Below are 27,128 nucleotides of genomic sequence, written 5' to 3'. Positions count from 1 at the left end.
ACTTACCTTGGAGAGAGGAAAACTTACGTAAAAGTTTATGCTAGTAAACATGTAATGAGCAACTACAGAAATTAAATTGGTGGAAGGGTATAAAGAGAAAATAAATAAAACTGGTAGCAGCTGCTATATTAGGGGCTTAGATTTGTTGAAAGCATGGGTTTATGTTACTTGAGAAATACTATAAGCCTGCTAGCTTAAGCAAGAATTGTGAACTTTTAATTGAAGACTCTGTCAGGATGCATGGGCATAAAGGACCAAAATAAGGTCACATATGTTACCCTGATTCTGGCAGTTCCTAACTCTGCAACCTTAAACTATTTTGTCTTTGTTAATATAGTGACCAAAAGCTCACGTGACATTTCACGGAAAATAAGAGTAGAACTGTAGTTGTGAAGTGTTTGCAATCTAAATTTATATGTCATAGCAGGAGCTAGTAGCAAACAGTAGGGGTAACTGCAAAAAACATACTGCTAGTGCTTAGGTAGCTGTGGAAACCATAGTATGTTCCTAAAAGTAGGTAGGAGACCAGAATTTAGGCGGATGTACTACAATTATAATGAAGCTGGGAATCTAGCTGTGACTACACTGAATGCACATCTTTGTGCAGTTGGATTTGTTATGGTTAAGTCATAAAGGACATGCACAGATTTGTGAAGATGCTGGCCCAGGCTTTAACAACTTGAATCAGTTCCAAATTTACTAACAAATTTTCTTTTGATAAGTCCTCTAGGGGCAGATTTTTCAAAGGCACTGAAAAAAGTAAAGATACAGTGAGGCACTTCCCAAAATTGAAAATCTTTATGGGCAACTCTGGATGCCTCAGTTTCCCACTTGGACAGTAGATTAGTTGTTTCTCATGTACTCATATTGGTTTTTTATCTTGATAAGTTCTTTAAGGCTAATCTCCTTTATGGATTTTCAGTGCCAAGTATAAAGGGTCCCAGATTTTGGTTTGGACTCTAGGTTAAATTTTGTTGCAATTTCTTCCATTACAGAAGGCGACTTACTGTCCTCATTATGTATTAGGGAACCTTTACTTTCTTGGACTGTTTGAACTCTTGTGTATCTGCTTCCTTAAGGGGAGTTGTTTCTCATAAACTAAATGCTAAGGCTTTATGCCTTTGCAGCAAAGGCTTCCCTCTTACCCCACATTACTTTTCAGAGATATGTGAATGGAAGTATGAATTCCTTACCTAGTGAATTGATTGTATAGAATATTATGGCTCTCATGACATTCACTTTGTTTCTTTGCTGGTTTATGTATGTTGTATGCCTTTTTTTGCATACCATGCTGCTGCAGTTTGTCATACAGTGCAAGAATACTTCTGGTTAACCTGTATGTGGTGCCAACATTCAAATTAAAAGAAAGTTGAAGGAACCGTGTGGTCTGTTGACATCGTGGCAATAGTATGTGTAGTGAAAAAACAGGCCCTTGGAAGATTGTATCTGTATCATCCAGACTAACATTATAAAGTGGGTAAGAAGTTGCAAGGTGAAACTGTAGCTCATTAATTCCATTGGGAATTCTGTGAGGATTTAAGCTACAATTTTCACCTTTAGGAAATTACAGCTAAAAGGGGGTACTCATGCAGAGAGACTGGCAAGTGGAGAATCTTGACAGCTATATGCATTTTTAGATTGTTAAAGGTGCATTTCTTTCTATGGACACATCTATGTCCATTAGCACAACAAATTGAAGGATCTGAAAAAGTAGCTCTGAATTGCAGTCCATTATGATCAAATTAGGAATTCAGTATCAAGAAGTTACTGTCAAGAAAACATTGGAAGGTATGCAAATTATATAGCATAAAACATTTGTGAGAGGTGTAACTTACATAGTAATAGATTAAAAAAATAAAGGAAAAAAAAGAGGAAAAAACCCTTCGTGTAAAACTCAGAAAGAGGGCCTGCATTCTGTGCCACTTGAAACAGTTGTATCCTAGCAATTCTAGGTAATAATAATAAACATAATGAGAGTTAAGATACAGTAGTTAAATGAGCCATAAAAATGAAGAGTCCATAATTTGTATCGTATTGTGTCAGGTTATCGGATTAAAATAAACTAATGTTTGCACTTATTTGTATTTGGGAGAAAACAAAGTGTAGCTGTTTGACTGGTGCTACATACATTCCATCCTGGAATGAAAATCGCATTGTTTTGACTGCGTTATTTCTGTATCCATGCAAACCATCCTCATCACTCTATAGTTCTTACCTCTTTAACGTGACCGGGGTTGTGTCATTTGAAATTAGTGGGTATAAGGCCCCTTGGAGCAATAAAGAGAGGCAATGATTTGAAAAAATGAAATGCAGCAGTCAGAGTTAAGAAGAAAGGGCATTTTCCTGGTAAATGTTTTCCTAAATGGGAATTTTTCAGTGTGGTGTTTTGCTCATGTATTTGGCAGTCACTTGGAATCAAGTGCAGACTTGTGCTACATTGTGGGCTTGGCAATGACAATTTGTGTGTGTGTGGTGCTTTAGTTATATTAGCCCTGGAGGCAGAGTTAACACTTGCAGTGGGACAAGAGTATTTGCAGTCATCAGAGAACTTTGCAGTCAGCTTCAATAACATCACTCCATTTTTTTCACTTTTTTTTTTTTAACATTTTTTTTGGCAGCAAAGCTCTTAGTAGAACCATCTGTCTTTCTATTAGTGTTTTTGAGTCCTGTTTTGAAGCTTCTTTGCTTGGCAAAGTCACTTTCATCCTTGGAAACCATTTAAAAAAAAAAGTTCTGTGGCTTTTTGCCGAAGAAGAGTACTATGCAAAAATTCCACACGGCTGTTCATTTTTGTTCTAAAAGAATACAGTTACTTTGTCTTTGTCTTTTAAAAAAAAAAACCTAAACAAAAAAAAAAAGCCCAACAAACAAAAAAAAAAACAACCAAAAAAAACCCCACAACACACACATGAAGAAAAAACAAACATTGGGCAGTTCTAGGGTGAAAGAGTAGGGGTAGAGAACAGATCAAATTTTACATGTTCTTATTTCTCCAGCGAGTCAATTAAAAGTACGTATGTCTTCTTGTTAACAGGGTCAGAATAGAAAGGAGAATACTGAAGTAAAAACAAATGGATCAACTTATTTCAGTGAATGGAGCTACATCTACTCTAGCTTCAGTCCCAGTCTTAATTTTCCACTGTAAGAATTTCCAGCAACAGGGCTGCAGTCAGCATTCACACAGGTGTTGACAGGTCCTGGCATAAGTTAAGAGGTTACCAGCACAAATTTTTTATCACCCTTCTGCTCTGTAACAGCGTTGGGTGAATCAAGACATCTGCTGGATCTTCAGGAGATTAAAGATGCTGTGTTCTGAACTGTGGCAGCCAAGGAGGTGGCACAGGTTCTCCTTTGCCAATTCTGCAATGCGGGCAATAATAAAGGGAGCAATACCTTCTTACACCTCTGGCAAAAAAAAAAGGTTGTCTATCAATACCCTAATTCTTCACGTTCCTCAAAGCTACAGAGCACAAACTGAATTTTAGTCTTTGATAACACTACCCCTGATGCCTCAGTGTTACAGTGCCATTAAAAATCTAGATGACCTCTCAGAAACTGAGTCAGTCTCCCTTCACTGATTGATATGGTCAGTACAGTGTTTTTTTTTTTTAATTAAAACTACCCATTTAACATTTTAATCTTGCCAACTTTTTTTTTCTCATCTGCGTGAAATGCAAAGTCGATGTCCATTGCTAGCAATTAAAACGCCAACAGAACTGGGTAAAAGCAACAGTATTAGACATTTTGCCATGGCCAGCTTCCAGTTTTGATGACTAATTTCTGCATGTCTTAAGTCCCCTGTAGTATCCACTTACAATATAATATTTTCCATTTCCTGACTTGAATGGTTGTGTACAGTTGCTGTGCAAAGTTGAACAGCTAACACTTCAGACATAGCTGTGTTTTACTTGTGAATAAAGTGTCTCAGCATTTTTCTTACCATCTCAGAGACTTCTCTTTTCACATGTACAAGTGCATGCATGCATATGGGCAGAAAAATAGTACCGAATGTACTTATGCACATACTTATTTGTACTTCTGAGTGTGTGGATCTTTGTGTTCGGGCTCAGTCAGGGTGAAAGGTACTGTCTGAGACAGAGATACTGTTACACAGTGCAAGAAAAAAGCCACCCTGCAGTCAAAAAGAAGTGAGGCATTATGGAATCACAGGGGAAATCATTAATTGGGATATGCATTAGTGGCATATTTTGATCTATTTTGGGCTAATGTAATTCATATGAAGTGCTTTGGTATTTAGAATGAGTTTGAAAAGTTGATGATATTGGAACACCCCATTATGGAGGAGCGTATTCAAACCTAAGCTCTCAGCCCGGAAGTAAGAGAAATCATTTAAGCAGACATTTTCCCCCAGAAAAAAATTCTGTGTTTGATTTTCCCTCTCCTGTTCAGCAGGTCCAGGGTCAGCTGCCTCCATTAATGATTCCCGTATTCCCTCCAGACCAACGAACCCTAGCAGCAGCTGCACAGCAAGGATTTCTTCTTCCTCCTGGTTTCAGCTACAAAGCGGGATGCAGTAAGTGCTGTAGATTTTTTAGCTGGAAGTGGGTATAGGGTACAATTTCATGCCCATCTGTTTAAAGATATAACCTCTAGCCCAATGAACTTGCAGAGATAACTGTAAAATAGAGGATTAGTCATTATTGTATGAGAAAAGGTTGTCAGAGATAAAGTTTGTGTTTCAAAGTAATCTCAGAACAAGTAGATTTGTGCACCTTCTTTCTGACAGATCTTTTTGACAAGTGAACATGCTCATGACCACACATGCATACATACATCAGAAAAGAAGCTATTTGAAACTTCCCAATAAATTTCAACACTGTTGTAAGAAAAAGCATGTTTTTTCCTGAAGCAGCCTGCTTACTATTTGTGAACTGAGGGCCTATTCTTGTCTCTTTCTTCACACAAAACTCACATTAATCTCAACGGGGGTTCTGCACAGAGATCAAAGATAGCATATGCCTTTCAGTATGATGGACTAACACAAACTATATTTATGAGAGCCTAACACTAAAAAATATAGCATCTACTTTTTTAATCTTTGAAAGATTTGTATTGTTCTCCACCTTGCCCAGATTTTTTTAAATTTTATTTAAGCCTTATATAGTATTTAATGTTGCTGTCATCAGGATGATAATAAATACAAGTTAAGGAATAAACAGGGAACTCTATTTCCATGAATAGATTTCACTAAGAGCATGAATTCCATAGCCTTGTTTTCTTGCATTTGTGCTTGTATAAGTCTTCTGACATCAGTTTTGAACTGAGTTATTTAGGAGTCACTTATTCTACTCTTCTCTGTCTCTGGCGTGGATGTTTAGCTTTATTATGTCCATGTCAGTGTATCCATCTGTACTGTTGACTAACTCATGAATTCATCAGGTTTCTTGAGGTACTGAGCACTTGCTGCTGCAGCAGTTTCATAAAATTAGAACACGAAGATTCCTTTAGTTAAACTGGCTTAACCCACGATTTCAGATTTCTTCAGTTTTTGTAACGTTGTAGATACAGTACTTGAATGCAAACTTGAGTTTCTTTGGCCACTGATCCCTTTTCCTAATATTTTATAGGCTGGCACCACTGCTGAAAATTAGTCTTCAAAACACCTAACATCCCTCAGCAGCTGCAGTGCCAAAGCATAGGCTCATTCAGTTCTTCCAGTGATTTCACACTCAGTCTCCTTCAGATGGGAGAAGTAATGATTCACATTACAGAATGTTTAACTGAAAGCCACACTGAATATGAATGCTACCATAACTGTAGGCCTGGAAAAGGTCAGGAAAGCACCCTGTTTGATGTATCCGGCAGATGAAATTAGTTCCATGTTACTGAAGTCTGGTTTGTACAGAAAGAGTTGAGGTTGGTTTTTTCCCTTCTTTTTGCTGCTTGTACATTAACCGTAAGACAGTCCTGTAGTTCCTCGCATCCATGAAGTATATATGACCTTGCGTGTTCGTGTAACCTTGAAAATGAAAGAGAGTAAAGTTGCCGCTGCTCCTGGCAGTAAGGCTTGGAATCAACAGCATGAAAAGGTCTAGGGCTGAGCAGAAGCCGGGGGAAAAAGACAGCTCTGTGTTTGGTGATTCCCTGGCATGTTTGACTGAATTTAACTGAGAAGCTGAGGAAAAGTGATAAGTAGTCCAAAGGATTTTTTCTTTTCACTCACAGTTTAGTATAAACAAAAAAGCATATACAGATTTAGCTACACCTAGAAAGCTTGTAGCAATGAAAGACATAGCTGCCCTAAATCTATAACATCAAGTAATGTTTTTGAGAGGCCATTAAAACATACTTCTCCCAGTTTTCTGCTTGCGCTTCTGTGTATCAGTCCGCTTGGCAAAGATGTGGTAGACTGTAAACTAGAGCTCTGGATAAAATTTTCTAAAGCACCTGAGTGATTTAGGAGACTAAGGCTTCACTGAAGAGTGACAAAAGCACTAGGATCTAAGCCTCAGGGATATTTAGCAAATGTTTGTATGGTAAACTTTATATGCTTGCTTGAACTGAGCTTAAATGGCTACCAGCATAGCACTGCAATAGGTAACTAGATCCCTCGTCATTTGCGCTGTTGGTCACACCTGATGACTGGGTTACTTGCCACCTTCTGTCTGCATGCCAAGTAGCTGTAGAGAGAACCGTTCAGTTGCTCATGACTTTGCCTCTAGCTTCTGACATGGTGGCCGAGATTCTTGATTAAGCTCTCCCTAACTTGCTTCTGCCCAGGCTGGGATAGAAAAGACTTTCTGTTAAAATTGCTTAAACTGAACTGGCTCATTTTAATGGAAACATGTTGGGAAGTGATTAAATAAGCAGCTTGGTCACAGTGGTAACTTTTGGCAACAGGCTGTGGTTGGAGATGGTGGCCTCTTCAGCCAGCACAGCTGCAGCTGGAAGGGAATGTGTGATCAAGTCATGAGGTCAGTGAAAGAGAAAAAATGATGAGTTAAATGATGAGTACCTGGTTATACTGCTGTTTTTCTTTCATTCAGCTTAGATAATGAAACCAATCTTATTCAGTGCTTTCTGATTCACCTGTCTGCGTTAGAGCAACAGAGGATCAAATGTATATCTCCTAGTGGTTTCAGAGAGTGTATGTGCTAGGGTTCCTCAGCCAATGCTTCTAGTGGACTAATGACTTAATCCAGAGAGAGACTGTGGAAAGGAAGAGTACTGCTTTCTCTACACATACTTCCTTTTATGAGGATTTGAATGAAGATAACACAAAAATAATCATAACAGTTCATAGCAGGGGTCCGTTTAGATTCCTGTCATGACAGACACCTAAAGAAGAGTAGAAGAACAGGGAAAGAATATACGGATACTTTATCTCCCCTCACTTTGCCAGGTTTGAGTGGCTGGGGACTCAGGGACCTTCTGCCCCATTGATGGCATCACTGTGGTGAGAGCTATTCTGTCTGTTACTAAAAACAAGGAGGTTTCTCTGTTTGGATTCCTACTTGATTGGAAACATTCTAAGCACCTGAAATGCTCAAAAGAATACAGCGGTATCAGTTTCTAATATGTGCAGAGGAAATTATCCACTGACACTTCTCAAAAAATTTTCAAAATCAGGTAAATACAGGGAGGGCAGGGGTAAATATTTTCTCCGTAGTTAACATGCCAGGTCATGGTCTCTGGCTTCCGATTTGATGAAGTAAATTTCTTTTTCTTTCTTTTTCTTCATAGCGGATCATGCTTGGGAGTGGCTTGTTTTTTCATTTTGTTTTGTTTTTTTAAAACAGATGGTTTGCATTACATAAGGGACAATTTACACAAGTTGACACTTCCCCTCTTTTCTCTATGGCATATTGTGTGGTGGTAAAGTTGGCAGAGAAAGAGGGAGGAACTTCTATTAGGATTACATATCTATTTGAGAAAAAGATTCATAATCTGTGATTGATTTTTAACCCCACACCTAGATATAATTGCATGGTGTGTAAAATATTTAATACTATTATTTGCAACCAGAGTGTATTTTTCACATGAGAAAAGTAAGTTGGCAATATGTCATGGACTATATTGTCCACAATTAGCAAGAAGAGTACTGATTACCTACTTATTTGCTATATACCTCATTATCCATTCACTAAGTGCTATTTGGGATTTAAGTATTTTGATTTTTGTGCAAGTCTCTTTATATGTATTTTATTATATATATAATATGTAATATTTTTATAGCTGTATAATGCAAATCTCTTTATAAGGAGTTGATGTTTTGGAATGGAGTGTTAATTAAGTTGGTGACCTCTGGCATGAGTTGGTGCTAGGAGTTGAGCCCAGTATCCCAGGTATATGAATTGGTTTTAGCAGCAGGTGAGTGCCTTCTGTTTCAGCTGACGTTGAAACCAACCAGAGCCTGATACTGCATTTCCCAAACTGTGGCAAAGCTTCTCCCACATTTAGCCTATGCAAATTGGCTCAGGTCATTTAACCCTCCTTCTTTTATTCTCAGCAGCATTCCTTAATCCTGTCATTTGCTACTACTATTACTAGTTCAGCTCCTCTTGTGGTACTTGCAAGATAATATACATGACTCTCAGCATTTTAGCAATAGCAAGTGAAATGTCAGTTCTGTTGAGGTCTGAGGAGCTGTTGCTGTTGACTTCACTGAAGTAAGATTTCACACCAGATGATACAGATCGCTAGGGCCACTCTTAGAAATAATTAGAATTTATTTAGAACTAATTAATATTTGTGAAGTGCTTTGAAAGTATAAAAAACAGTGTAAGTGAAGAAGAGAAGAAATTTTCTATTGTGCCCTTAAAAAACTGCCTAGTTCCACCTCAGAGGAGGCTGCTCTTCAGTTGTAGGTAGTGTGATCCTTTTATTAATGCACATATGTACAGATTTGTATGTGGAATATTAAGGCATGGTTGTCTCTCCTGTGTAAGAGTTAATAAAGGGAATGAAAGAAAGATTTGTGAAAGCAAAAAGGGCTGTTTCTGGGGTTCTTTTTATGGAAAAGGCAGAAGGAGTTAGGCTGAGAGGAGTGGTCTTCTTCTACAATGTAAGTATCAGAATGCACCAGCACAGAATGCTCCCTCATGCTGCTTCTATTCTACAATTGCAGCACTGTTTTACAGTTAGTTTTCCATTAAAAGTCACTGAATAGCCCAAACTTCATAAAGAAGATGGGTCCTCCCCAATTAACAGTGCTGAGATTCATTTTGGAAACTGCATTCCATCTCTTCTTTAACCATTTAACGATCGTATTAAAAAGGAAATGAAATGTTGATTAGCCGCTTTACAGTAGTATGATGTCTTGGTCCTGAGGTTTTTCAATATGATTGAAGCTGTTGAATTGGGTGACATGGTTTAGCGTGTGGTGTCCCTGCCCATGGCAGGGGGGTGGTGGAACTAGATGAACTTAAGATCCTTTTCAACCATAACTATTCTGTAATTCTATGAAGAACAACATACTTTGTTTTCTAAACAGAGGTGTGCAAGAGATTGAATTTGTTTACTTTACTCAGATAACAGTAGTTACCAAGTCTGTGTTTCTGGAAGTGAGATTTAGCCCAAATATATTTTCCAGGTTATTCACATATTCTCTGGAAAGCTTCTGCATAGTCCTTTATTTGCTGATACCTGTGTTATTTTTGTGGATTTGTGCCAAAATTTGGGAACAAGAATTGCTTTTCTTTGCCCATTTCTCCTCTCCCATGTGAATAATCTGTAGTAACAAATGATATTGTGTTCCCAGTCAGATGTCATCAACACAAGGTTTTTTGAAAGCGCTTTAATCGCTATTTCAACCATATCCAATTGGGGGGGGAATCTGAAAATACAATAGGTACATTGTACGTGTCTTACATATCAGCTCATTACTGCTGGAAGTCTTCTAAATAAAATAATGCACACAGAGTTATTGATGAAATATCTAATTACCTTTTAAAATTGGCAAAAATGTGTGAGATGAACAAGCCAAGCCTTGTAAAATTAAAATATGCTGAACTTACTATTCGTCTATATTCTGAACAGTAATTCTGATGCCTGATAAAAATGAAACTCTCAGTTAATTGGTTCCTCATACAGTACAATAAAATTAATGTTTAGGAATTAAATACCATAAACTTCCTCAGGGAAAGTTGCTGATGTATCTCTGTTTTTCAGTCAGTCACATGTTTCATTGTTTAATGGAGTATCATGTGGACTGTCTTATAATTTTTCTTGTGCTTGGTGTTCATGTGTCTGGCTTCTAAAGAAACTGAGCTCTAATTTGTGATTTAACTGTGTCAGCTGTATCAGCTGACATACAGGTCACTGACAATCACCAAATCACAAGAAAAAAATATTGACATTGCTATGCTTTTATCAGAATGACAAAAATAGGAACCATGTGTTGTGAGGACCACATACTGTAGCTTCTTTATAAAGATGCTAGTCATCTTTCAGGGCTACTGTTTATGACTTGATAAAGAATGAGCATATGACTAAACGCTCATGTTCCCCCCAGGATAAGAAAAGAGTAATAGCATTGTGGATAGAAACAGCAAGAAAGAGGAATTTTTGGTAACAACTTTGCTTTTTAGCATACTTGAGAATGTCACTTCTGTAATGCTGCAAATGCAACGGAAGGCATCAAGACTGCAAAAAAATAGCAACACAACTAAGGACTGTTTTTAACTGAAAAAATCTCATAGCCCCTGATCTATGTGTGACTTCTCACAATAATGCTAATAAAACCAAAATAGATAAGCAAAATAATGGGTTCTTGTGAAAACAGGCTGATCATTTCAGTTCCGTTTCTAGGCTATAAAAGATGTCTAATGTTATGGCACTGTTATGCACAGCTGGGCAACTAAATAAAATTCCCAATTTTTAAATTCATGAGCATGTACAAACCTCTCTGGAAATACATTGTCTTTCCTTGGTACTCAGAGCTTTTGAATAACTGTAATCTATTCCAATGGTCTTAAAGTCCTTTAGATGATCTTAAAGTCCTTTCCAACCCTGGCTATTCTATGAGTCTGTGATTCAGCAGGTGTGTATAAGGGTGTGTGTGTGTCTGTCTCTCTGTCTGTCTGTCTATCTATCTATCTGTCCATCTATGTATAAAAGGCACCCTGGAAATAATACAGTTATTCTGGTTGGAAGGGATTTCAGAAGGTCTGTAGTCCAACCTGATCCTCTGAGCAGGATCATCTAGGAAAGAAGACTACGTTACTCAGGGCTTTATTCAGTCAGGGCTTGAAAACCTCTGAGGACAAAGACAATATGACTGTGTTTCAACATCTGGCTGTCCACATGGGGAAAATCTTGATACTGTCCTGATTCACTTCATGTCCACTGGCTTTTATCCTCCAACTTAACACTGAGCAGTATGGCCCTGTCTTGCTCACATCCTTATAGGAATTGGAACATTGCTATTAGGTCCCTCCAAAGCCATCCCTTCTGTAGACTGAATTGTTTCTCTAAAATACTAAATAGGCTAATCCCTTCTAGGTCGATGCTGTCCAGAACTATCCTCGGAGATAATCGGGGAACCAGTTTAGATTTAGTTTTGGAAGCCAGTGGTGGTTATCTTTTTCATACTTTATCTAAATCTCTAAAGCCTAGAGCCAGATGTCAGGAAACACTTATTATGTCTTTCACAGTCTCCCGTTACTCTTATTACATATCCACCATCACACCAAAGAAAACGAAAGGGAAGGGGTAATGAGCATGAGAATGAATGAGTGAAGAGATGCAGTGGCTTACCTGTCAGCCATCAGCTGTGATTATTCATTTTAAATACACTTAAGTGATAAATTGAGTGTAAAATTATTGTGGCTTTTTCTAGAGCTTGTCAAAAATGGGGGGAAAATAATGTAGAATTCCTTTTCATTCAGCAGAATCTACTGTAAGGAAATGTTTATTCCTGTATTTTTCATGGAATTTAGTTTAGCATACTGGTTTTAGAAATTATAATTTAAGAATTTGTTTTTGTTTTCTACTCTTTATAGTCTGTGCACTGTTTTTTTCTTCTTCTTTCATGACCTCCAACTTTTTTCATTTGCTGTCCTTGAAAGACAGGCTTGAGGATACAATAAGTTTAAAAAAATCATAGGAAATAAACCCCTTACTTTGCCTCTTCTGTTATCTTTTTTGTTTAAAAGAAGAAAATTTCAGGAAAAATATCAGCGTGTTCTATTGTTTCATATAATCAGGTTCATCTTAAAATTCCTGTCAAAACATTATAATTTAACATTAGCATGTAACTTGATTTATATAGCAAGTAAGACAATTGTGCCTGCTCTGAAGAGCTTGCAGCCTGTCAGGAGACAAGACAAGACGCTAGGGGGGATTACACCATGAAGGGAAATAAATGAGATGAGTGACAGAAAAAGGAATACAAAAAACATCTTGTGAGTTTAGATGAATGTTGTAACACACATAATGTTAGCTCCTATGTTTCCTTTTCTCTTTTAAAAAGAAGTTTTAATGTTTTTTAACTTACTGAAGTCCTTTGATAAAATTTTGCAAAACATATAAACGGTTTAAGAGCCACTGTTGTATTTCCACAAGCATACAGTCATTTAATATACACGAGCCTGGTAGCTAGTCAGTTGAAAACCAGGTTCCTAAACACAGGGTTGTTATTTTGTGTTTTGGGACAGGATGTCCACTTGGCTCTGTACCATGACTTACTTTCACAGAAAAGTGTTTTCAGTGGAGGCTGATAGGGAGAGTTCATAGAAAGAGTGGTTTAAAAGTGAATGTACTTCATGAAAAATCCTCTTGTAAGCAAGATCTTGGAAGATTATTTTGGGCAAAGATGAAGGTGTGATTTGAAATTGAAAGAAGTTGCAGCGCATAAATTATCAAGAAAGAGGTTCTGGGTATGTCTGTGAAAGACGGACCAAAAGAAGGGTAGAGAAATAAAGAATTGGCATTTTTTATTGAGTTGGCATATTGAGGGCTCAGCCTTGCCTTCCTTCTTTCCTGAGTCACTGGTGCTCTCCTTTGCTCACACCGTGCACTGACACCTCTAATATACCTCATCAGCTCCGCCAGGCTGACATGTCCCTTTCACTTCTTTAGGTGCTGTAGCACGTCCTTCTGTAGTCAGTCTTAAGTACTTCTGTTCTTCAGAATGATGTCACCAAGTCTCTGGGAATAATTATATTTTAGAGAAGAATATGTCAGCTAAGGAAATAATTTCTACCTTGTTCTCTCAATAAAAATCCCAACCTTTGACCTGCTCCAGATTTTACTATATAGTGTACTAAAGAAACGCAGCAACAACAAAACCTTTCTGACGCTTTGTTTATAAGAAAAGCCCAGACATAACCAGAGACAGTTTGTAACATGAAAGGACAGCACAAAATGTTTCTTTTGGTAGCTGAAAAATGCAGGGAGCTACAATCCTGCCTGCATGGATTAGAAGATTAATAGTGAATTCTGTAAATTGGAATGTAATATAGTTGTTTGAGAATATATTGGTGTTTTCAGTGATACAAACTTTTAATGGCTTGGGAAATATCTATTTCTAATAACTGTATATCTTGCCTTACATTCCTGAGATGTTCCTAGAGTTTGGGAAGAAAATGTAGCGACTTTTTATGTCTGAAAATAAGATATTTACTGAAGAAGTAATAAAATAGTTAAGACCTGCATTTCCTAGACTTCAGAACTAACTAAACCTTCAGTCTGATACAGCAATAAATTGAAGGACAGTAGGAAAATGCTTCATGTTCTAGATTTAACAACAACGAATGAGCAGGTATATTTTTATCGAAGGAGACTTCTGACCTTTCTTAGTATTTTGAGGGGTGGCAGTTGTTCCTGCACCATGTGATGTGAGTACATACGTGCTTGACCTCCTCTCCGGTACAGGGCCTGGGAAGGGCACTGCCCAAGGAGCTGTCTGTGGGCTGTAATCTTGGCTCTTCCACTGTCCTGTTGAGTGACCTGGGGCATGGCATGGAGTTTGAGTGTATTCCTTGCTTTCTTGTGTTTTGTCTCCTGTGGACAGTAAGCACATCCAGACAGAGGTGATCTTTAGTTACACATTTGTTCCAGGGCAAACCCAGCATACTGCTAACCCTGATGGTGTCTCTGCTTGTTGTACCTTCCTCTAACTTTTTCAACAACTGCAACAAGGCTTCTGCCTTGTCTGTACTATAGGAGTAGTAATGTGGGTATGCTGTCTATGAGTAGCCCTTGTGAAAGAGTAGCAGCAGAGGCAGGGTGAACTTTGCTAAACCCCTAAGATAAGCAGAAGATAACAGAGGGTATTACCAAAGCATCACAATGCAAAGATTCATGATGGGTTACACATGCCTTTCAATTTTGTTTTTTTTCGTTAAAAGTATGTTGGAGCACTAGAAAAATGTAAAACCCATTAAAGAATGAGCTAACGAAAAGCCAGCCCGGTAAACAGGACAGCTTAGCTCTGCGCAACTAGAATCTGTTTTTAGGATGAAACAGAGTTATTTCCTTAGAATTCTGAAAAATATTAGCACATATTGCTGTAGTAGTTGCTTTCTAATATGGTGTCTCCTAAACAGCCCCAGAGGCATTACCTACACCACGAAAGCCAGTGGTTGTGACCATGCACATGGCCATGGGGTACGCAGGTGGCCATGGATTTCAGCATGTTCTCTCACAAGTGTCTCCTTGATACATCTACCAAAACAACATTACAGGGTGGGAATTACCACAACAGCTGAGAGTATGAGAATCTGCCTGGCTGGTTAGGAAGTTCAGAATAGTGGGATTTATGAATTGGCATGAGGTTGTGAGAAGATGGGCTGAGATTTATACATGTATGTGGAGAGAAGAGGAATGTAGGACAGTGTGTGGAACTTAAACTTTCAATATCTTCATTTTAATACAGGTAATTCATAACTAAAAGCTTTAAGGGGCTGTAGAATCAACACTCTAGTGAAAGCCTTTCTTTTAATGAAACCCTGTTCTTTTCTTTGCATTTAGAAATTATTCATTTCATGGCTGGTTCTTGAACAAAATATCTTCTTCTAGATAGGAGTCTTTCAGAATGATACTGGGATTAGTTTTTGAGCTGCTAGTGGCATGGAAGCAGTTAAATACCATTGACCCTGAGTCTTTGAACCACTGTCTTTCTTCTCTGTGCCTTCACATGTTTAAGGCCCACTGCTTGGGTCACAAGATAACTGTCCAAAAATTTCTAGTTCAGTCGATGATATGAAATAGAAAAAGTGGGCAAAGGAACATTGGAAAAAGTGAAACAATCACATCCTTTGGGATAAAAAAAAAACAACAACCAAGCAAGTCAGGAAATGTGTTGCCCACTGACAAGAAAGAAATAAATAGAGAAGTTGTAACCTTGTGCTGGTGCAAAGAATGGGGAATGCCTGGGTAGATCTTTGGAGTCCCATTGCTTGGCTGGCCAGCCTTGAAAGACTGTAAGACTTCAGTCGGCAAAGCATTATTTAAGATGTTCTCAAAAATAAGCAGGCACATTCCTTGAAGTTAAATATCTGTTAAGATGCTTTGCCAGCCCAGTTTTTTTCTGGCCATAACATTTCTAGAAGTTACAGTACTTAACAGGAGATCAAAATTCATGAATGAAGAGATCTCTCTAAACAAGGTTGCATTATAAATGGGAAAAATAAATGTTACCAGGTTTCCTGAACATGTATACACCAACATAGCTTATTTGTAACATTTCAAAAACACGAGAGAACTTTCTTTGTTTTCTGTTTCCTGTAACTTAGGCTTGATAGCATTAAAGATTTAAATCCAATAGTAATTAACAATAATTGTCAGAACAGCCTGCATTGCCTTCTTAATTTGTCTTTTTTCCAAAAAAATTGCACAATAAAGGAGGAAAACTTCTAATCTGCCTCTCTAATGAAATGTACAGGAGCATTTAGATAGACCTTTTTTGCCTGCGACTTTTTCTTAAACCTTTACCATGTCCCTTTATCTCATTCAGCGCAATGCAGTTCTTACTAGAAGTGAAGTAGTTTTCCCTCAGCAGCAAAATTGAATCACAAGTTATGAAGTGGAGTTGGCACAGAGATTTTGGAGGCTTATATCTGATCTACTTAACTTCACATGCTTTTTGCTGTTGTAGGATCAAACCCTGAAACTAAAGCAAGATATTTTTTTCTCACCTAAAAGAAAACACTGTAGTCAGGGGAGTGCCATTTCTGATCTGTGTGAGGCTCAGTTTACTAACAGTGAGCAGAGTTTGGTTAACTTCATATTCTGGACAAGCTTGTAAATTTGTCCCCTTCTGATGCTGTGATCTTATCAAGGTTGTACTGTTTTCCTTTTTCCTTTTCTTCTCCTCCACCCCCATCTTCTTTCTTTCCTTTTTCTTTTTTTTTTTTTTTAATTGAAGTGCAGCCTTCTGATCAATGTGCACTTTTTTTTTCCATTTCCCTAAATACATCATGAAAAAGGATGAGGTTTCCGCCTTAATTGCTTGTGCCTTTTATTCACATTCCTCTCTCAGCCAGAATTGTGAAAAGAGTGTTAGTAAAAGGCTGCACAATAGAGCTTTTCATTAGGCCTCAACAAGGCACACAAAAGAAGGCTTTTGGAAAGAGTGAATGCAGGACTTTAATTTGCAGGTGGAGAGTAGATAAAAGGTGCTGACGCCTCTATTATTCTCTTACTTAGGTGACCCTTACCCCGTTCAGCTGATCCCAACTACCATGGCAGCTGCTGCCGCAGCAACACCAGGCTTAGGCCCGCTCCAACTGCAGGTAAGTCGGAAAACAATGTAGAAGAGGCAAAGGTTAAGTAAATATGAAAACCAGTTTTCTCTTCCATTTGAACACAATGCAAAGTCTGTTCGCTTACAATTTGCATCTGAAGCAAAACAATCATCAAATCATACGCATTTTCTTTTCTCCTTGCGGGAACTTTTTGTTACATTTTGTGCCTTTATTGTCAATTTTACTTCACATTTCCTCAGAGCAGTGTGTTTGCTTGTCTTTCCCATTAGCTAGCTCTGAATCAGGCTGTAAAGGCTGTCTAGGTGTAAACCAGCAAAAGGAAACATGTTGCTGGGCAGACAAGCTCTGTCCTGACAAGCACTTTTAAACTACTTAAAAATCCTTAACATGATTATGTCCTTTTAGGCTGTAAGCTCTTCAGAGCAATGACCACCCCCTCCTACAGTGTTTTATGGTACCCGGCACATCTTAGGCACTGCTGTAGTGCAGATAATTAGCGATTATACTAATTTAACATAGGCAATTAGAAAACAGGTGGAAAGATAATAAAGAATCTTTTTTGGGCTATGTAAAAAAGCATTGGCCTGGTTGCCAGATGTATCTGATTCAAAGCTTCCAATATCACTAAGTTTTGGAGGTATTATGGTGTTCATGTGTCTTAATGATAGAGTTGTAAATGTTCCTCAGGTGCTCCTGACCAGCCCCAGAACCCTTGTCAAATCACTGGAATTAAGAAAACGTGATGTTCATCTCCAGAGTTTGAATTTTGTTACCTGCCGTATATGCTTTGCTGGTAGGATGAAGCTGGCTAGAATCTGGGACTAAGATCCAAATCATCTCTGGTTCTGCAAAACCTGGATTGACACTCTTTTGTAAAAACAAGCAAAATAATCCCATACTCTCCATTGCTAATTCGTCTCCCTGCTCATTAATATTTGCCAAGTCACATGGAACAGCAGAGCTTTATACCTGCTTAGAAAAGCTTGGCATTTATAAACAGTACATGTAAAGTGCATTTTGAAATTCAGTTTGGCCAGCATCAGTAGGAAGTAGACTCTCTGCAGCATCAGATATTTCAGTTGTTTGGCCAGCATACGAGAGCGTGGGACATAGTTCTGGGGAAGAGTTTTCTAATTTTTTTATTTTAACACAGCAGAGGAAGTTAACTGAGTTTCACAGAAATAGCAGCCAGTGTGTAAGCTGACACATTCCATGCACCACAGAGGTTAATACATTCATTCCTATTGTGCCTTTGTATGAAAAGCTACACTGTCTGTGTGTTAGTTTCTGATTCTGTAAGTTACAAATACCACAGGCAGCTTAAGAATCATGGAAGCCATAAAAATCATCCCTCTGAAATGAATTTTGAGTCAATAGTGGTATTGATAAAGTGCTTATAATAGCCAAACACACATGAACACACATATGGAAGAAGGAGGGTAAACAAAAAAAACTGGAGCTAGCTAGCAATGAGAAAATAGAGGCATGACTCTAATTCTCCTTATGTTTATGGTCATTCAAGCTGGTCCTAAAATAATGCATCAGTGCTCCAGAAAGATGGAAGGATGGTTTACTTTCATTTCAGGACCAGCTTTGGGCTGTATCTCTGCATGTGGTGGGCTGAAGCATTCTGATTAAAATAGGCGTTATCACAGTGACAGTTTTCTTATATAAAGATGCGCTTTGTGCAAATGTGACTGACTTCATAAATGTCTTAAGATGAGCTTAGATTGTGGAAAATTTGAAAACCTCAAAGGCCTCTTGTTTCTGTATGAAGTAGAACATTAAAAAGGAAGTATTGGCCAAATTCACGTATGTTGTTTTGCTACAAGTTATTTAGTCTGGAGTTAAAGGGAGTGTTTGGCAGCCAGTCAGTGGGATTGGTTCAAATTACTAACTCTGTAAACTCCTTCGAATCTTTCAGACTTGGTCTTTAAGGGTACGTATATGCTGGAAAAAAATTGAAATTTGAGAGTCAGATAGGTTAGATGTCCTTTGAGAAAGGTTTTATGATACAGTACTCGGAATGGACTCTCACCCATGCTCCCATGAGTGGAGCTGAATCTAGCGTAGCTGCCAGCCTAGAAGAATTGTGCCTTTCAAACTCTGTTTAGCTCCAAATGAAGTTTAGCTCAGTGATGACTTTTTTTTTTTTTGGTTATGAAGAAACATTAAGGATGATTGTTGTGAAGAACTGGTCCAAAACCACCTTCAAGTGGCATGAGTGAATGTGCAGCCATTTCAGTCTCTTTCAGGGAGGACCTCTTCTTCCTTCAGACATTCCACTTAGTTACAGATAGAGTTCCCTACAAAGCCTGTATCATCTGGTCATCAGGCAGTAGAAGGTCAGAAAAGTAGAACATTCTTTCTTTTCTTTTTCTGTCCTTCCTGTCACTCATCTTTCAGGCTTTGTATACTAAAAGCAATAGTTTTCAAGGGAGATCAAAGAATCTAACACAATGCTCAGTTTGTTGCTCCCAGCAGAATTTGGTACACAGCATTATCTTAGTAAAGACAAAGCCAAGGAATTTTTCTTGTTTGTTTGTATAGCGATAAACATGTCTTTGTTATTTCATTAGAGAATTTGAAGTCGGGCATGGCTTTTTACTGGGAGATCAACAGGAAGTACTTTTTTTATCCCTGGTTGTCAAAATTGAATTTTTATTTTGTAAATGAACTGCACACTGTATTTATAAAGGAACAACTAACACCTGATTGTTTTCCTGTGGCAAAGATACTCTGTCAGTGAAAATGTAATCTCTCAGTTAGAAATCCACTGTGATTTCAACTGACGGGTTCATAATCTGAGGCCCTCTGTTTCTCTCCCTGCCTTAGAATCCCCACTGGGATATACAGATTGTGTCATCTGATATCTGCCACAATTAGCCATACGTAATTGCCTTTATTTCCAGTATCTACAGAGAGACTGAGGACTCAGTAAGAATGGAAACTAAAACTGACATTCTTAGATGTCACAGAAGGAGTGGATGGATGGAGCCATATTGGAGAACCTGGAACTAACAAGATGCATATTTGGTCATGTCTGATACATATTCACCATTCTGCATATTCAGACATACCCACGTTTAATGACATAAATGCCAACTGAAAAAAAAAAGGTTTTAGCTTTCCTCTGTTAATGGTTACCACATGAGTTTCCTAAATTGTTTTTGTACTCGTGTAACTTTCATATGGTCTTACTCTTCAGTAGTGATGCAACATGGTGATTCTGTTTCAAGTAAAGGAGAACAAAACCGAACGTAGCTGCTGTGTTTATGAATAAGGCTAATGAACTGAAAGTGGTGCTACCTGCCTTATATAGAATGGTTAGATTTGGAAGGGACCTTAAAGGTCATGTAGTTCCAAACCCCCTGCCACAGGCAGGTACAACTTATGCTAGATCAGGTTGCTCAAAGCCTCAGCTGACCTGACCTGAAACACTTCCAGAGAATGAAGATGATGTTTGAGGTTTTATTTATCAGCAGATAAGGGATTTTAAACTCCTCCATCTTGAAGATCAGCATTCAAAGCTGTAAGCATAGATATCATGTAACAAGCTTTACATGAAGTAAAACTGAAGTGATTATTCTAATACTGGTCATTTTGGGCATACCTAGTACGAAGTAGGTGGTTCCAGAAGTCTGAGAAAATTCATTATAAAATGATATCTGGTAATTTATTTTCTGAGAAAAACAATTCCGGAGTGCTTTCTGACCACTAGGAAACAAAGAACTTTATCACCTGATCTTAGAGGAATCCGCACCATTGCGAGTGCAAATGATTCAGATCTCCCAGACTGTTTGTTTGATAACCAGATAGTGACAATGACTGATTAATTGGCAGTAATACAAATGCTGTGTACAACCATAACTGTATTGAAAGATGATGCTGGATGTATAAAGACAGCTGCCCGTGTAGTGTTACTATATGGACATTTTGTGTACTGTCAAAACAGTACAGCAGTCTGATGTAATACAGACAACCTGCAAACATCTGCTCTTGGAAAAACACCCCAGAAGGTTTTGAGTGCCCACGTTCAAAATTTCTTCCCTTCTCATCTTAGCATGAAACAGGACATTATGGCTATTGGTGGGGTGGTTACATTCAGCATTATGACCAAACCTGTCACTATACAGATCAAGAGAACCTCATGTCAGCATACGAGTATGAAAGCATTTTAACTGGGTCTCACTTCTGAAGACCAGACATTTGAAGAATCCTGATTGATTCTCTTTGGCTATTTGTATCAAGATGATGAGCAGATTTGGCCCTCAAACATATCAGAAAAAATAATTTGATCAGGTTTTTTAATCTGCCCTTTTTCTGTTAAGTACTTAGGTAATTTATTTTTTTTTCATACTACAAACCTACTCTTTTCAGTGGTGTGGTAAATGCATACCAAGGACTGAATTTCAGTGGAATTCAGCACACATAGTCTGGACCACATTTTTAGAAGAATTTGAGCCACATGCAGGCACTGACATAAGTGGCTAGATTTTGAGAAAAGTTAATCCCACTTGGATTTTGAGCGCTTCTGAAAATTGTCATCTTGCTATTATTTAGGTGTCTGACTCATTACAAATTTTCCTTTGGAAAACCTTGCTTCTAGATATCTTAAGGGTCACGTAATCATCTGTGGTCTCCATGTTTGTTTTACTTTAAGGAAATGGGAAGGATAGATCTATTTAACAAGCATACAGTGACTGATCAGAAGATAGACTGTTCCAATGGCCATACTACTATTATTACATAAAACATCTGTTGCCTATGAAATTAAAGTAAAGCATGAGGACTGCCTGCTCAGTCAGATACTTTTTTTTTTTTTCCTTGCATACTAGCATCCTTTTGGCTTCTGTGCCACTGTGGGAATGAGCTACATCTCTCCACTTGCCAGTTCAGGTTCTTTCTCTGAAGTGTCTCCTTAAGTTTCATTTGAAATGTTGCTGATGACAGAACTTTCTCTTCCTCTTGAATAAATGGCACTGTATTTTCGTGCTTTAATTGTCAAGCACTTTTTCTTTTGCCTTGGAGTATCTCTTTCTGATTTCTTGCTATAATGTGTAGACATAAGCAGTTTTGACCAGATTAAACAGTTGGCATTCCAGTGTTACAATGCCTCAAATCTGTGAAAGAACACCCTGAAAAAACTCTATGGATATGGTAGTGATACATCTGAATAATGCAAGATTAATTCTTTCTTTGTATGGGAGAGCCAATTTGCCAGAGCTGTATTAAGTATTTCTGATTGGGAAAAAAAGTCTGATGCCCCAGTATTGCCTCTACAGAATGTGGCCAAGAGATGGCAATACTTTATCCATTATTCATTTACTCTGCAATCTACATTCATGACTTCTTTGAGATATTACTGTAACCAATTCTTTGCCTACAAGAAGGCAAACCATTTCTTAGCAGTGCAGTGGTCTTCCTTCTATTGCTGGGCAGTGTTTACCTTTAAATACCATATGAAATAGCTTTTCAGCAGTGAGAGTCGGCATCCTTTCACTATTTGCATTTCTACTTTACCTGTTCTCATTAAGAGGACCCTGACTTAATTTGTAAGGAATAAATCATTAGTGCATAGTTTAATTACGGTATTATAATACTTGTGCAATCCACTTAAGCATAAAAAAGTAGAATTAGTTTTTCACTGTGAGCGCACACATCTGGGGAATAAAACAGCCAACTATGCGAAAAGTGACATTTCTCATTAGCATAACCAAAAGATGGCAGTTGTCCATCTGCTGTTAGCTCAGTGTATTGCTATGCTGTTTCTGATGGCCATCACAAATAATGATAATAATAGGAGTAATAAAACAACATAATATGTATACATTTTTGTTGGATGCCCTTTTAAATAGCTTTTAAAATTGCTATGTTATGCAGATTGTGTGTTCCCTCCTTCTGTCCACCACTTGTTCCTGGCTTTGTGAGTGAATGTGTTGGCCACTAGATATTCACCACCTGTTCTGCAAATAAGTAGCCAAGATGAGAGTTTTAAAAGAGATCGCTGAAGACCAAGGTCCAGTTCTTCATCTGAAAAAAAGGGGCATAGTACTCTTCATATTAGTGTAGCTACAACTATCTAAACAGGGTGAAGATCTCTGTGTGAGTGTGGGGTAAGTTGTCTTCAAACACTTGAACTTTCCAAGATTTCTTATTTATTATAAAGTCTTAATGATGATTTAAAAATATTTGTCAAAGTAGGTAAGTAAGGTGTGGGGTGAAGGGCCCTAGGTTGCCAAGAGCATTTTTGAGCAATCCCTATGTTTTTAAATGTAAAAAGCTCCTCCCTCAAAAGCAAGCTTCACAACACCACGATGCAACTAGTCCTCACTTTCTGGTTACCTGCTGAGAGCTAGAGATTGTGATAGATTGTGTAAAAGCATGAACCACTGAACATATCAGCTCAAATAAATCTTGTTCATGGTGGGTAAATATGATTTGTAGTTGGCATCTAAGTAGCCCGTACTTGCCTTTGATATAATCTTATACAATGTTATGGGTAAACTCAATATATTCTATCAAAATAGATTTGAATGAAAAGCTTGATCACGTCATTTTATCGGAATCCGTTCAATTTACGAAAGACAGTCATTATGAGAGACTATATATAAATGCTTTGTATTTTATTGAGTACTGTGAGTGTCTAAACGTACGCACAGTGGACATTTGCAGGCATTAAATACACATGGTAAAACAATATCATGGCTACACTGTGGGTTGTCAGATTATAACTCTCTCCTCAGCCTCCAGGGGAAAGATTTAGCAGTGATAACATATTTGTTTTATCTAGATTAACAGTTCTTTCTGCATAACTTTCAGATTCCATCCATATCTATGAAAGATGAAAAAGACTGAAAAATGATCAGCCTATCTTCCTTCCAGTTGTAACTTGGGCCTGCTGTTTGCTAGCAGACCTCTGTCTGTATGAGTGAGTTTCCTTGTAGGTTAAAGAGACTGAATTCCCTCTTCCTCCTCCCTCCGACCCTGAGCCTGCAGGGCAGACAGACAGAAGCACACATATGATTAATACAGCACAGCTGCAGTAGTGACTCATTTGCATATGTATTAATAGAGGAAAAAACAACAATTCAATTACATACAGAGACATTCTGCATACTAAAGAACATATGCAAATAGCCTGGAAAAAGTGCAGCCAGCATTTTCTCCAGCCTTCCTGACCCCATATGGGCTAGCATCAGAGCCTAGCAGTTTTCAAGAAATCCCCTGTAAGAAGAACGTGTTACAAAATGCTTATACAGCTATTACTCCTCCCTCCACCCCCAGGGTTCCCAGGGGGCGTTTGACATTTGGACAGTGGGAATAGTGCAAGTAGTGTCTTTTCCATGTTATTTTGTATAACATGAAGCCTTCAGCTTCATACTGTTGTCTCTTTACATATAAGCCACAGCGTGAAGAAACCCAGTCCTTCACCTCATCTTCCATATGCACACATTTATTTTATTTTTCTTTCATCTGATCTTTTGTGTTGTTTCCATTTTCTGTTGTCTTTCTCTTATCTCAACCTTTCTCTTAATCTCTTTTTCAAGGCCAGGTTGGATGAGACTTTGAGCAACGTTGTCTACTGGAAGGTGTCCCTGCCCATGGCAGCAGGGGTGGAACTACATGATCTTTAAGGTCTCTTCCAACAAAAAACATTCTGTAATTTTTTTGTCTTCTTAACTTCTGTGATTAGCAAAAGATGGACATTTCTGTGCCTTTTTCTTGTAGTGACCTTAAATATCAGATAATAGTATAATTCAGTGACTCAGAATAGCTAACCTGTTGTAGGTAGGCTTTTATATTATGATACATTGGTCTTCATCTCTGTTAAGAAGGTTGTGGAGTTTTCAGACTGAAAAGGTTGAAAATCACAGTTCATACTATAGGTTCATATTATAGATACGAACTGGTACAGAATCCGATTCTAGTAGTAGAAACAGATGTTCTCTAAATCTCGTGGGAATTTAATAGGCAGTAGTTTTAAGTGTCTTTCAAAAGCATGTTGAAAGTATTTCCAGCATTGGAACTAAGGCAATATGAAGGCTTACTTAAATTATAAACAGTTTCTTTGGCAATAAGCTATTCCTTATGTTAGTTACAACTAAAAACTAGGTATACTAGGTATATGTACTCGGTGTACTTCTTCACGTGAGCCATTCGCACAGTGTGATACACAGCAGAATATTAGGCTATGGCCCATACCCACTGCACTTATTTCTGGAAAAGCGTGACATTAGACACTGTGTTTCATGGAGTAGGTAAACAGAGCTCTATTTCTACTTGAAGAGATAACAAGTCACTAAACCTTTTGGAAACCTGACAAAACCTGACAAAGCCCTTAAGATGCCCAACTGTCTTGTTTGGGTGGCAACCCTCTGTGTTCAACCCTCTGTGTTTCTGGTAGTCTGAATTACTTTACTGGCCTTTTGTTTGAAATGTCTCTGTGGTGTGAGGAGGGAAAAATAGGTCATGCAAGAAAGAGTGCACAACTGTCTGGCAAGCATACTTGAGAGGTCAGGTCATCCTTAATTTCTTTTCTCTTGCAAAAATGTTACACTTCTTTTTTTCTGGGGTTAGCCTGACAGACGGAAGCAGATTACTCCTTGATTATTTATAAGGCATTAATTTTAGATGAATATTGCTGAGGTAACTGACATCATAAGTAGTTTTAGCAGCCAGCAGAAGAGCCTGTTTGTAGATTGGAGTATGACAGTCTTCACTTACACAACGTCCTGTCTAGGTCAAAGCCTGAAGTGTATGAAAGAAAACTCGAGGAGCAGAGGCATATATATCAGCTAAGATTTTGTTTATTCTTCTGTGTGATATAACCGGGCCTTTGGATAGTTGGAATGGTGGTGTCAATGTTACGAGTTTGACTAGCTGCGGGACAAAGTCAGCGTCAAAAGTAGCAGCAATGGCAACACCTGTCTGCCAGAGTCTTAAACCAGGTGGGGAAAACACCTGAGAATTAACTTAGGCTGCCCTGAAGTAGCTTCTATTGAGAAAGAAGTAAAAAACCGCCTTTGTACATAAACTTTGCAATAACCGGAACAATGCCTTCCTCCCTGCACCTGCAACAGAGCAAACCTGTGAAGTGTTTCTGTTTCACAGAACGAGGTGTTTGGTGGCTTATATTTGTTTGGAATTAATTCTCCCTGTAAAGGTCTGTATGAAAATAACAAAACAAACCAAAACAACTTCCCCACACACACATTTTGTGCCCTTTGTGCATTCCAGACACTGGGTTTTGAAATAGTTGGCTTATGTTGCTGGTTTTCCTATTACGTTGTTTGCTCTTTTAGAGGGATGTTGCTGAAAAGAAGATTATATAATCATGCAAATAAGATTGTATAATCCTGAGCAAACCGTCTGGGGAGGTGGGGATGGAGGATGGGGACAGACGGGGACAGGAAACCACACTGAGTGGGGCTTGGCTGGTTGCAGGGGGACTTGCTCTGAAGCCATAAACTGGGGACTTATGGGCCTCCTATAAAACATGAAAGCTGCAGTCATACTAGTGATTTTTTTCTAGATATTTTTGGAATTCATTGTCTTCATGCTGAGCTCTGCCAATAGTGTGTATTTACAGTGTGCCTCAGCAGAACGTTGTGACAAACACACAGGAAAACTGCAAATCACTAACATGCACACTCTTCAGAGCTTGCAGAACAATGCTACAAATAACAAATAACAACGGTGAGGAGAGGAGATTTGCACAAAACTGCTTACTGACACTCACTCCTGTAGGTCCACAAATCATTGCATGCATCCCAAAAGTTAGCACAAGAGAATCTCCCTTGAAATCATGCTGCTTTGTTGTACCTAGGTCATATGACATGGTTTGTTCTCAGATGCAGATTGGTCTAAGAATTTTGATTTATGTCTTATTTCTTACTTCAGTCTTGTTTATATCCTTTTTTTCTCCAAATGTTTAGGTTATTTCCAATTCACAAGATAGAATAGGACAGAAATAAAGAGCAAGTAAATCTGTACATGGGGGCAGTATCACTGGCTGTTGATATAGGTTGCATGTGGCAAAAACAGTGGAAGCCGTTAAAAGTTTTTGTGCTCTTATTCTCATCCTGTCGTTCTTATGTCCGATTCCTTGTTATGGTTAACTGTTACCAGCCAGGATATTCAAGCACCTTTTATGAATGGAGGCTAATATTAGGCACAGTTTGAAACTGTGAAATACCTAGTTACTATAAACTATAAATCTAAGCATTAGACAACAAACTGCTGAGGTCAGAATGCTTGTTCTGTTGGTTTTCTTTCCAAAGTCATCAGTTGAACCAAGCTCAATAGAAAATACCATAGTATCTGGAGATGTAACTTTTTTACATTAATTTACATTAAGTGTTAAACTTAATTATTCTGTTGTGCCTGGATAGCATAAGCCTGTTCCTGAGATTTAAGTCAGAATGCAGTGATTTACCAGTATCTAGGCTGAGTTTC

General features: G+C 38.2%; 1 protein-coding gene across 23 annotated transcripts in view; it reads left to right on the top strand.

Annotated features, from left to right (window-relative positions):
• The window catches only part of SOX5 (SRY-box transcription factor 5), a 643,908-nt gene that overhangs the window by 539,261 nt on the left and 77,519 nt on the right, over positions 1 to 27,128 (top strand). For 18 of the 23 annotated variants that reach the window (XM_057405230.1, XM_057405225.1, XM_057405229.1 and 15 more), the window contains 2 exons: positions 4,411 to 4,534; positions 16,612 to 16,697. In XM_057405230.1, the coding sequence (XP_057261213.1) occupies positions 4,411 to 4,534; positions 16,612 to 16,697 (210 nt within the window). The remainder of the gene's footprint in view (positions 1 to 4,410; positions 4,535 to 16,611; positions 16,698 to 27,128) is intronic. The other 5 variants (XM_057405223.1, XM_057405217.1, XM_057405236.1 and 2 more) reach the window with 1 other exon arrangement.

The sequence above is a fragment of the Pezoporus wallicus genome, unplaced genomic scaffold (genome assembly GCF_028554395.1).
Source record: "Pezoporus wallicus isolate ANWC-B61680 ecotype Strahan unplaced genomic scaffold, APGP_CSIRO_Pwel_v1 contig_6789, whole genome shotgun sequence".
In the NCBI taxonomy this organism is placed as follows: Eukaryota; Metazoa; Chordata; class Aves; order Psittaciformes; family Psittacidae; genus Pezoporus; species Pezoporus wallicus.
This window is presented reverse-complemented; position numbering and strand designations above follow the sequence as displayed.